At 39.7% G+C, this 13,103-nt stretch overlaps 1 protein-coding gene across 3 annotated transcripts in view; it reads right to left on the reverse strand.

The window, feature by feature from the left end:
- Window positions 1-284: 284 nt before the first annotated feature.
- The window catches only part of QPCT (glutaminyl-peptide cyclotransferase), a 47,777-nt gene continuing 34,958 nt past the window's right edge, over window positions 285-13,103 (reverse strand). For all 3 annotated transcript variants that reach the window (XM_058551420.1, XM_058551419.1, XM_058551418.1), the window contains 5 exons: window positions 11,968-12,246; window positions 6,541-6,717; window positions 4,508-4,607; window positions 2,169-2,285; window positions 285-920 (listed from right to left, as the gene is read on the reverse strand). In XM_058551420.1, the coding sequence (XP_058407403.1) occupies window positions 775-920; window positions 2,169-2,285; window positions 4,508-4,607; window positions 6,541-6,717; window positions 11,968-12,246 (819 nt within the window). In that variant the 3' untranslated portion in view covers window positions 285-774. The remainder of the gene's footprint in view (window positions 921-2,168; window positions 2,286-4,507; window positions 4,608-6,540; window positions 6,718-11,967; window positions 12,247-13,103) is intronic.

A 13,103-nucleotide genomic window follows, 5' to 3' on the forward strand; every position in this document is an offset into this window, starting at 1 on the left:
CAACAGATGTTAGCTCAGGGTGAATCTTCCTCACCAAATAAATAATAAAGACTAAAAATAAATTAAAAGAAAAAAGAAAATATGTGAGGAAACACTGAAGAGTGAATGGGAATTCTGTAATCTAATGGGATTATAGCTTTCTTCTTTTCTCCATTTTCTGATTTTTTTTTGTTACTGACTATATTATTTTTATAATAAAAATGTTAAATTTGTAAAACTATAAAAATTGAACTATACTTTAAATTATACAATTTTCCATTTACATAAAAAAGAAATTCACAACATGGCATGTAATTCTGATTTAATTTCCAGGACATAATCCCTACAAAGATTTCTCAAAGAAGTTTGAGAGTCTTCAAACTCCATCTCTATTTTGTATTATATGCAATAGATTCCCAAGTATAAAAAAAATCATAAAACTTAGGCTACACATTGCACATTGTCATCACATTTAAGTACTATTTAGAAGACCATGATACTGGATATATGAATCTGATTTAGATTCATAGTTTCTTATCCAAAGAAGTTTTTAAAAGATATTTATTTTCTGTTTTCTGACATTTCCCTTTTTTTATCTCTAGATGAAAATAATGAGCAATTTAGGACATGACATAAACCTAGGATTTATTGATCACATATTCAAAGATGCCTAGGGAATGAATTTATAGGATAGAAGTTTCCACATGGCATTTGTCTGGAGTCAGATTATTTGAAATTGTGCTTTGACTTTTGAATGCAATGCTAGATGCAATTACCATAAACTAAATCAGAATATTACAAATGAAGATATTCTAACACAAAGACTTGCATGATTTTGTTTAGATTGTCAATGGTTGTTTCATCCAAATTTTCTTCATTGTCATCCATGGTGTGCCAGACTTCAGGGAAAGGAGATGCTATCAGATGCAAAACTGGAACACCTAACAAGAAAGAACCGATTGTAATTAAGTGCACATTTCCAGTGAGTAAACGAGAAAGTGTCTTTCTTCAAGCAGAAGTCTGGGAGCTCGGTACCATACAAAGACAGCTGATAATTCATCATCTTCTGTGTACCTCCTTGTATCTTACCCTTGTACTCCAAAGTCATTCGTTCATTAACAAATGTTAATTAACTCGGTAAATAATTATAAAGCACCTACTATGTACCAGTCCCTATTCTAGGAGTTGAGTTTTCATCAATGAAAAGGCAAAGCCCTGCTCAGATGGAGCTTACATTCCAGTAGAGAAAGAAGCAAGTAAACAAACATAAAAAATAATTTTGGAAAGTGATAAGGCTTATAAAGAATAATAAAACAAGGTAAGGGAATAGAGAATAAGAGGCAGACAGCAGGGCCAAGAAAAGGGTATTTAAAGTCAGGGAAGGCCTCTTTGAGAAGCTAACATTTAAACAGAGACATGCAACAAAGGAGAAAGCAAGCTGTGCAAAGATGTGGAGATGAGCATTCCAGGCAGCACCAGTAGCAAGTGCAAAGGTCCTGAGGTAGGAGTGCGCTTGGCCTGCTTGAGGAACAGCAAGGAACCAATTTGGCTGGATCAGAGCAATAACTGGAGAAAGAGGTAGGAGGTGATGTTGGAGAGGGAGAACAGAGTAAGAAAATAGAGGCCCTTGTAGGTCACAGTAAAGACTTTGGGTCTTATTCTACATGATGGCAAGCCACCAGAGCTTTAAAGCAGGGAAGTGACATAATTCGATTTACATTTAGAGGATAACTCTCACTCCTATGTAAAGAATAGGGAAGCAAAAGCGAAAGCTGGAGACCAACTGAGAGGCTACTGCAAGAGTTCTTGTGTTGATTTAGATTTCCACCAGGCACATCAAGGATATTGCTTCCTTATTAATCAGAAAACACCAGAGTTACACAAAGTGTAAGAATACAACCAAACTCTATGAAAGGGAAGGCAGGGACAGTGGAATATGAGCTTTCATAAATATTCTAGGTGTAGGAAAAAATATAAAGGTATCCTCAAGGATTGAAATGATTTTCATGAAAAAACAGAAGCCATGAAATGATTGGTGAATGATTTAATTAATCAATTAATTAAATTTAATGGTTCCCCACACTTCTGGATTGTTACAAATGCGCATAAAATATAATAAATACAACAGGTAAAAAATGCACACGTGCATGCACGCATACATACACTATATATATACACACACACATTACCTCTTCTTAAAAATGGAATATGGTCGTCCTGGATCACATTTCCATAACCATTATTCTGGAAATACCGCCTCTCCCAAGAGTGATCCTTGAGCAAACCTAATTCATGGAGTTCATGTTCTGCAGATGACAATTAGACAGCAGATGAATATCTATTTTTATCTGATCAATACTCAAAACACATAAGGAGTTTGAAAGCTTAGCACATGTGGCCATAGTTTTTAAAACATTATGCAGCAGCGGGCACAGCCACATCCATGACAATAAACATCCGGGCTGAACCTGGGAGTGTACGTTTTGGAGTAGTTCTGAGGAGAGAAGAGTCACACATGGCTCTAGCTTTACAGGTGAGAACCTCCTTAGAGGTAGAAACTCAGTAGAACAATGAAGAGATAGAATGGGAAAAAAAAAAAAAATCGAGGAAAAAACACAGGTGTAGATACTTATAGATCCCAGATCCGGGAAGAAGAATGTCTTAGGAGATGTGGGGCTTGAAAGGGGAATACTCAAACAGAAGAGGGATGAAGTATACAGAGTGGCCACTCTACGGGAAAAGATACCTATTACGACCTGCGTTAGTGGTTCTCCAAGTGTGGTCTCTGACCAGCACATCAGCATCACCTGGGAACTTGTTAGAAGTGCAAATTATCTGGCCCCACCTTAGACTTACTGAATCACAAACCCTGGGGGTGCAGCCCAGCAACTTGTGGTATAACAAGCCCTCCAAGTAATTCTGACGCACGCTACAGTTTGAGAACCACTGGCCTGCATTCCATCACTCCTGTAACAGAACCCATGTGGTTACACATAACATGAGTCCTATGTTACAAGATGATAAGAGATCACAAGAAGAGTATAAGAGAACTCAGTGAAACTTCCTAGGATAGCTGTGGGTTTTTTTAATTGCTCAATTTAAAGGGTAAAACTAGACCAAGTGGTAAGCATGCATATGTAATATGATTTGAGGAACATTGAGAAAACCCTTACCACCACCAAAACAATATTGCCATCTGTTTATTGATATTTATAATTCCTTTACCTTAGGATACAACTTTTCCTTATACAATTAGATATATGGTTTGTAGTGTGGTTTGAAGTGTAAATACCACTAGGAGGGACAGCACAATGGGTTAAAATTGCATTAAGGTGCAAGTTATAAGTTCATTCTGGTAGAGAAAATAAGAAAAGTGCACAAAATCCTTGAAAGAAGGCCAAACCCAATTTCTTGAGGCTACTATCAAAGTAAGGAAAATATACTGCAAGGGAAGAGGCCCAAAATGTTTATATTAACACTAATGCCATTATAGCAATTCTTCCAAAGCAGGAATTGAAATTTGCTAAAAATAAGCATCTGAGGTTCGGGTAAAAGTCTCTCCTGTATATTCTAGATCTGGATATTGACAAATTCCGAACTCATGGCAAAAGCATGAGTTGAGATGGTGGTGCTTTTCCCACTGCTTAGAAGTAATACAATTCTATCCTGCTCCAAGAAGTTTATGTGGCTAGTAAGGAATTCCTAGCCTGAAGTTCTTGCCTCAAAAGCAGGCCTCTTGACCTGGATTCTATAACAAAAGTCTATCTCTCCCTGATGCCAATTGGTTTTTTTGGGTGTGTGTGTGTGGTGTGGTATGTTTTAGGGGGTGAAGGAGTGGAGACATGAAGGGAAGAAGTTATTCTCCTTTTCTTTCTCCAAGCCCCAATCCTCTCTTGAGCTGTAGATATCTTTATTTCTTTGCCTGGCCTAGCCTAACCTGGTCTGGCCTAGTCTACTCATTTATCTGATACTAAACCTTCTCTTAAATGACTCTTGAAGGATCTTGGCTTTCTCTTGCATCCCAATCTCTTAATCCTTTGGAAAATAGACAGAGATTGTGCTAGATTTAAAGGAAAATCATGCCTGGATAAGGCAGAAAATAGAAGATGACAAAGACAGAGATGAAAAAGAAAGAAAAATTAAAGAATATCTTTTGGTATCATTATAAGAACATAATGTTCATCATTAGCCAACATGCTTGGCTGAGTAAAATTTTCCCCAGAAATGCATTCCGTATGCTTCAAACAGGACTCTGGAAAAATATTTTCAAATCATTTCTAAGGATATGAAAATATGAAATGTAGTATTTTATGTTTCCAGTTCAAAATGCAGTTTCATGCAGCAAAATAAAGTGGACCTACTAAAAGAGATAAATAGGAATAATAAACTGATCAATAAAGCAAGAAAAGAGACAGTAAAGTATATTATATATTCAAATCATAACTTAAATCAAATTTTGAATTTTAAAATGTAGTATTTGTCAGCAGGAAGAAACCAGGTTTGACTCTTTAATGACAGTGGTGCTTACCAATTGCTTGAAGTCTATCAAACCATCTGGCAGAGTTTGGAAAAAAATTGGGAAATCTTGGGTTTGGAGCTCCAATTAAATCCAGCAAGACCAATAAATCCTAAGGGAGAAAAAATATTATTTAATCACTGTCACCAAAACATGTTTTATATTCCCCAATGGAAAAAAACAATCAGCCCAAACTAACTGCATTTTAATAATTGAGACTAACATGGGGAGCTGTATAAATGAACAGGTTTAATAACATTGTAAGCTAATTATGTGGGGAACCTTTTAAATCTTGCTTATGCAATGTGGACAAATGGCAAAGTGTAGATTCTTCATGTCTGTAACCCCAGAAGGATATCCACATTTGGATAAATATTTCATAGATTAAAAAAATACATTTACTTTATTTTCAGGTGGGAGTCCAAGCCTGTCTGGTCTTCTATTCCATTCTACTTAGCCATTTTATCCTTAGTCTGTAATGATACAAGTGCCTATAGGAGAGCACTTGGACAATAACTATTTATTCCTCAAAGCAGCATATAAGAAAAATTCCTTGACTAGGAGCTATATGACCTTATGTCTCTGGATCTCCATTTCCTTTTCTATCAAACGCGAAGCTCAAACTTGCTAATCTCTAAAGGTCCACTCTGGTTATAAGCCTCTATAATTAAACCAGTGTTTCTTAACTTGTTTGAGCCATAAAACGTCAGTAAGCTTGAGGACTCCCTGAAGACTACCCCCCAGATTAAGAACTCCTGATTTATACAAGTGAGATAACGTGTGGGTAAATATCTAGCATAGATCCTGACAATAATAAATATTTGCAGGGTCTATGATTCTAAAGACATAGTATCCATTAACTCATGAATGATAATTAAATATATTCATTGGGAAAAAATAGGCTTGTTTGAAATAGAAGTATTGGATAAGCTACTAAGAATTTGTTTCTGGAAAAAAAATGGTCTTAATCATCACCCTGGATTCATATATTTGAACTGATAAATAAATAACTTTGTTCCTCCTACTGATCAACCAGGTCTCTCCCCCTCCTCTGAACCCTTTTAGCCACTTGGGCACAAGGGACCGAATGAGGTGCCAACCACATTCCCCTGACCCCATAAGACTTGCCAATGGACAATGGGATGAAGAGAATGCCAATATGAGATATGTTAGAGTTGTAGAGGACATTTAATGTGGGCATTTGGACTTACAGGGCAAAGGTCAGTGATAGGGCAAAGGACAGGGTTGAGTGGAGGGGGTTAGGAATACATTTTCAGTTCACAGAGAGGGTGGGGGTCAGATTGGGGATGAAGGCACAGGGAAGAAATGAAGTCTCAAAGGTAGAATGAGGGTCTAAGCTGGGGTTAGTGAGCATTCAAGTACTGAGTCAAGGTCAAATAAGGGAAGAGAGTCAGAATAGGGAGAGAATTCAAGGGTGGGGTGAGGAACTAGGGATGGACTGTGGGCCCAGGAAGGAGGATGAAAATGGGGCCGTGTGTTGCACCCACTACTTGGTAATAAGAGCAGGGTTTTAAGGCAGCATCAAAATGTCTCCACCCCTATGCCAAAAATACCACATCAAAACTGACACAATAAAAATGTCATATACACCCTTGGAGTCACTATAATGCTTTGAAGTCACTGAGGAAATTCTTCACTCTCATCCCCATACTGTGTCCCACTCTTACTCCATTTCCCAAGACCCCAGCCTCCTCAGGCTTTCTAGAGGCCTCAAAAAAGGGATTTGCTCTCTGTACAGCCCCAGGGGAATGTGCTCCCACTGGACTGAACTGAATCTGATGTTTCCTTAATCTGATTTTTTACATCATTTTAATTAAGCTCCATCAAACGTAACTTCTAACCCAGAATCATTCTTTTTAGCTCTGGGATTCCTCAAAAGTCCAGTGACTGCCAAGGAATGCTCTATTATAAACATTCTGCTCCAAGGATGCCGTGGCATTTTTAGGTCTTTAATTGGCTTTAGCTTTGGCTTCCTTTGAGGCAGAGCCTGCAGCTGTAGCACCATGGAAATTACCGGGACTAACCATGCCGTGCAATTGGTTGGTGTCTCTTGCTCCAGGTGGGTGCCGGGTTGATGCCATCTTCAGAGCTAAGTGCCGAGACCCATACAGAGAATCTTGAGGAGACCAGTGAAGAAAAGCCTCTTCCCCATCAAAGAAAATGAGCTGGAGTGAGAGATCGGGCCTGGAGTTTGAAATGTTCTGGTAAGAAGAACAGTAAAAAGATAGCAAAAATGCTGTGAGGATTAAAAAACAGCATGCTTTCCTACTAATGGGCAAAAAAGATAAATATGCCATGAAGAAAAGGAAAATACCAAAGTAGATGAAAATACACCAAAACTTATTGCATACCACTTCCTCTCCAAAAATCATCACACCTCCCACAGTCTTCAACCATATAAATCTCACCTTCTCCCACTCCCTCTGCGAAATAGAAGTCTTATATTTTTTCTTACTCCTTAGAGAACTTTGAAACTGTGGAACTGCTATGGTGGACATGGTGACACACCACCCAGTTCCCTTTCAGAAGGATATGTTGCCCCTGCTGCCAGGAGAGCTGTCAGCAGAAGGCCTTCAACTGTTAGTTCCTTTAGGAATTGCCTCAGCTGTAGAGGTGTCCTTCATCCAATGACTGACCTAAGCAGGTCCTGAGGGCTCTCTACAGGGCCATTCTACCTCCAGAGCTCCCCAGGGGTTGGCTGAGGCTGTTGAACCTGCATGGTAGCTCGACTTCTCCCTCTGCCTAATCCCATTTCTCTCCCCTCCCTGCCACAGGTGTTGAGCCAAGGCTCCTCCCTAATAAATGACCTAAATGCTCAACTCCATGTCAGAGTGTGTGTCCCAGGGAACCCAACCGGGAAGAACTGCAAATCTTTCTTGCTTCTCACCTTTTTTAAGTCTGCAATTTTTTTATTAAGTCTAAGTTCAAAGATCTGCCCTAGGAATGCAACAGGGACACAAAGAATGATAATTATAGCCTCTCCCTTGAAGGAGCCTACACCTTAGCTGGGTTAGAGAAAGACAAAACAAATACATGAGCATGGCAAAATGTGCCAAGGGTCACAAATGTAACATAAAACCCCTCTGGGAATTGGATGGAGTGAGAGGTTGAATCCTTGGGATGTCAAGGAAGACTTTATGAAAGTGACAGTATTTGAATGGAACTTAGAAGCGTGAGTAGGATTTTGATTGATTTTATACTTTCCACTGTCTGACAACTCTCGCCTTTCAGATTAGTCTTTCTGGTACTCTAACCCCCACAATCCTTCAATCCCACTAGAATCCCTAATCTATTGAATCATTCACCTTTTCAGTCCTTCATCTTCATGATGTCTTCACTTCACTCCACATTCAGCTTAAATTCCAGGATCAATCATTCTAAATGCTCCCTTGCATACATGCTCAATCCCCTTGCCTCTCCATGCCTTGGTCAAACTCACATGGCAAAAACATAAAACATTCAGTCCAACTCTCTGCCTACTTGTCCTATACTCATGCAGCTGAACCTGGCTCAGAAAAATATACAACCATTTGCTCTTTCCACCACAGTAAGTACGGGGGGAATGTGCTCCCACTAGACCAGACTGAATCTGATGTTTCTCTAATCTGTTACGGATATAACTTCTCCTCTGTCTCTCCAAGGATATTAAAAATAGTGTCCTTTAAGTTATCTTCTGCTCCTGTACTCTATTATTTCCTCTGGGTTCATTTTTCAATTTGTATTGCTTGTTTTGCTTGCTGGCTTTCATGCTGGAGCCTGTCCTCAAATGTCTGGTCGTCCTTTGTGTTCATTCATCTTAAAGAACAAGGTACTAAAACACTGATTAGAGACACAGATTGGTTGGCTTCGCTGCAGGGCAATCTGGTGCCCAGTTGGTGTTTTCACTGAGGATCCCCAAATGTCACTGTCTGTGGGTTTTTTCTCTGAGGTGGTTCACATTCTCCAGAGAAAGATCTTCCAGTTTCCTGGCTGCTGGGTATAAGCTGGCTGCTTGCTTTCTCATGCTGGAAGTGGGAAAAGGCTGGGGAATCTCACTGTTCAATGTGTAGGCTTCCACTTAACCTTGATTTCCATGAGGCAGTTTATTACTTCCTTCTTCTACATCCAGTGTCCCCACATCCAGAACCTCCCTGGTTTAATTTCTCCAGAAAAATATTCTGTCATCTCCTGCAAGGGTACAGGTGGGGTACTCATCTATCTGCCAGATGTAAGGTGGGAATCTATATACCTAAGTGCTCCTTATACAGATTTAGAAACACTCTCCTCCCTAGCCCCCTGCCTCATTTCTGTCTTCCTCACTCTCCCCTCCAGTTTCTGAGCCATTCCCAGATTTTGTCAGGGAACCACTGGCTTCTTCCTTTTCCTTCTCTCTCCAGGGAATGTGATTTCTCTCTACTCTGATGTGTCATTTGCCACTTCTCCATTCACACTCTGTCTTCATATTGTGGTTCCCATTAATAGATGTTGCCTAGTTTCTTCAAAGATGGAGTTTTCATGATTGTTTTAGGGTGATTTCATAAGAAGAAGAAAAATGTCTTTATCATCTAAAAACAAAGTTATTTTTGTATGCTAACCATTTCAATTGTCTTAATATTGCTCCTTAATTAGACTACAGGAAAAGGAAAGTTTACTATACTTTGAGTCTTTTACAACTCCTGACAGCATTAAGCACAGGAGGTGTTTGTCTGTATAATACATATGCACTCAGGGTTTAATAAGAACTAAGTAATTAAACAGATTTTTCCCACTGGCAAAAGGTGTAAGGTGCATATTTCAGTAGAGACATTCTAAGTTTCCAGTTGTTTAAAGGGCCTTGACTGGTCCCAAAGTTCTAGCTCTAAATCAAACAGCATAATCGTGGAACACCAAGGCAGAATGAGACTGCTTGGGACCACAGACTTTCTGCTCATGCCCAGGGCAGAAGCAAAAGGAGGTAGTTTCCACATTCTGCAGGCTTAAAGGTTCAGGTGCCTCACTGAAACTTCAGCTGAGGGACTCCCGTGGTCAGTGCAATGATTTACTTTTATGCTGTTCTCTTGGCATCAGTTCGTTTAGACAGGCGTAGACTGTTGTGGACAACGATCCTGAGACCTGTGAGGCAACGTGCTCTTTTGACTTCTTTTCAGGATTGGCAGGAAAATAACTGTGGTCCTCAATTTCTGATAACTTAGCCTAGTACCGTGGAGCTAGGATCTGTGTGGCCTGATTTGTGAAGGTCTTCCAATCCTTCTTCATGGTAATATGATACATGCCCAGTTACCAGCGTTAACATAGTCAATGAATTATCTACAGTCTTTCCCCAACCAAGGCTGTTATCAGTTAATGCCACAATAATACGGTGTGAAAAACCACCCCAAACTCAATGGCTTAAAACAACAGTCATGTGGCTTCCCGGGTCTGTAGGTCAGCTGGGAGACAGCCGACCTAAGCTAGATTTGGCTGGAGGATCTCTGCTTCATCCTGCAGTTATCAAGGTTGGCTCTGCTCCACATGTCTCTTATCCTCCTCCTGAGACTGGCAGGCCAGCCAAGGCACGCCCTTCTCATGGTGACGGCAAAGGCACAAGAGAGCACGCCCAATCGCATAAGCACATTTCCAGCCTCTGCCTGTGTCACGTCTACTAGCATCCCATTAGCCAAGACAAGGCAAATAACCAGGCCCAGAGTCAAAGAATGAGAAAGTACAACCTGCTACAGTGGGAGGTCACAGCAAAGTTACAATGCAAAAGATGTGAATGTATGAGTATAATCTTACTACTGGACGTGGGAGGGCCGTAAAGAATTGGAACAATAATCCACCCTACTATCCAGTCCTCTCCCAGGTCACATCCCACCACCACCTACCCAATCCATGACAGCTGAAGAACTTGAAATAGCTCCTTAATACAAACTTAGTTAAAGTCCAACTGGAAGAATAAATCCAGTACTCTCAAAGTTTGCATTCAAAACCAATTTTTTTTTTTTTGGTTTTTTGTTTGTTTGTTTTGGTGAGGAAGATTAGTGCTGAGCTAACATCTGTTGCCAATCTTCTTCTTTTTTGCTTGAGGAAGATGGTCCCTGGGTTAATACCTGTGCCCATCTTCCTCTACTTTGTATATGGGATGCGGCCACAGCATGGCCTGATGAACAGCGTCTAAGTCCGCGCCCGGGATCCGAACCCGTGAACCCCGGGCCGCTGAAGTGGAAGGTGGGAACTTAACAACTAAGCCACCAGGCCAGCCCCGAAAACCAGGTTTTTTTATATGGACAAATACCCAGAAGTGGGACTGCTGAATTGTATGGTAATTCTATTTTAAATTTTTTGAGGAACCTCCATACTGTTTTCCATAGTGGCTGCACCAATTTACATTCCCTCCAATAGTGTACGAGTGTTCATTTCATTTCAGGTCCTTATACTAGAATGCAAATATGAAAAATTAAACTTTTATATCAGCTTCTGAACTCCATCACCCAATTGCTGGGGAAGGGTGCTAGTTAAAAGCGAGGCAGAGTATGGGACAAAGACATTACAGAAGGTTCAGAAAACAAAACAAAATGAAAAAACAGAGAAAAGGATACCAAGAGGTTATAAACAATCCTTGCTTTCTTCAAGTTTAGCATATCCAGGAAAAATAGAACCAAATATCTCTATTACTTCCATTACAAGATAAACATTTTACCTCTTTACCCCCATTGTATCAAAGGCAGGCCCCTTCATAAAGCTCTGAGGAAAAAAAAGACATGTGTTGCCTGTGAACAAAGTTTTCATTTTTGCTTTGTTTTGTTTACTTGGTTATGAGTGATATCCGAACAAAATGTCTTCATCTCGCTTAGCTCTTTTTTCCAATACACCTTTAAGAACACAGAGACTGAAATAACATCTGAGAGTCCCAGAAGTGTTTTGAGTTGAAACATAACAAAAGCTCTGTTATGCTACATAAAATTGAGCTGAGATTCACAGATAATAACAATAATGCATTTCTGCTTCATGCTTTTCATCCTGCTGCGTCTGAATTACCCACTCTCTACTTTGGAACCACTTTGAAGCAACTCCCTCCCCTCAACTCAAGAGCCACCATCTCTCAGATTAGAAAGCTGTGATGTTTCATGGCTATACAAACAAGAAGAAATAAACATAGTTCTCATACACATGCCTGTACCAATCTTCCACCTTCTTCATTTTTTGCAAAGAAATGTTGCATTTAATTTAATGTGTATTCAAAACTAAGAATTCAATTAATGAATTCATTGTCATGTATCTTAGGTTTATTGCTCATGGTTGACATTTCAAATAATGTAATCTTCTAATTAATATTCATTCAACCTCATATCATTTTGCAACAAATTAGTACAAAATGTGCTGAAAGACTACCTTTCTAAATGGCCTTCTCACTCCCCCAAATATTCTAGAATTCACTCTGAGTTACTGCTAATGTATTTTATCCCAAGAATCTATGAGAAGGAAACAGATACCTTCAAGGAAAGGAGTTGCTTGTCTAAGGCACGGGCAAGTTCCAACATCATGGCGCATGGCACGGCTGAATCAGTGGCTCCCACAAACACCCTGTTGTTCCAATGGGGAAAATACTTGGAGTCATAGTGACAGGCGAGGACCAGGTGTCGTTTAGCAGTGGGATTGAGGGTGCTGATAATATTTGAGAAAGACCGGTATCCATAGGGCGTCTGACTCAAGAAGGTGTCCACTTCCAACACCCAGTCAGCTTGAAGTCTCTGAATTCTCTGCATGATGTGCTGATCAAAATAAAAATCAAAATTTCAGATCTAGACAGTTTTCGTTTGTCAACTATGTTTTGAAAATTTTATGTGATGCCTTTCAAGTTAAAAATGCAATACATGCTTACTGTATTAATAACAAGGATGTTTAAAGGAAAAACTAATCCTCTCCCTCTCCCCTAATCTTCCCCCTGCCAATCAATCCCAACCAATTGTGATTATTACCAATGTTAATAGTCTGATGTATATCTCTCCACACCCTTCTTCTTGTTTATACAAACATATACTAGCATACAAACACATATATTTGGCAGAGGGATACATGTTTTTATAGAAATAGAATCCTACTTTACAGATTACTCTGCCCCCTTGCTCTTCTCACTTAAGAATATATCACGGACATTTCTACATGTCAGGAGATAGAGATCCAGTTCAGTACTTATTCAAGTTCACTTTCAATATTTCTAGGAGGCTAAGAAGGCATGTTTGAGAAATCAGATATACCAAGGCCCTCAGGTCTCAACTTCCACTCTAAGCTCTTTGAGGGCAAGTGCTGCAAATGGTAGCTCTTTTTGTCTCAAGTGCATAACATGTGCCCCAAGTCCAGCAAATATTTCATAATATAGTGAACACTAACAAAAGATACTGAGGCTCACTTGCTAAGGATAAGGTAGAGAGAGTCCCACCACAAGGGGATGGTTGGGGGGTATGTGAGGTCCTGTCCACTCTAAGAATCAATAAGCAACTCTGAACCACAATGACGTATCAAGCAGTTTTCCTTCTGCACCCAAAGCAGGTCTAGACCCACTGCAAATGCTGGTAACAAAATAAAAAAGAATCGATTTTTCCATCTCTCCCGGTCACCTTGGGCCTTA

This window comes from Diceros bicornis, chromosome 12, assembly GCF_020826845.1.
Source record: "Diceros bicornis minor isolate mBicDic1 chromosome 12, mDicBic1.mat.cur, whole genome shotgun sequence".
NCBI lineage: Eukaryota > Metazoa > Chordata > Mammalia > Perissodactyla > Rhinocerotidae > Diceros > Diceros bicornis.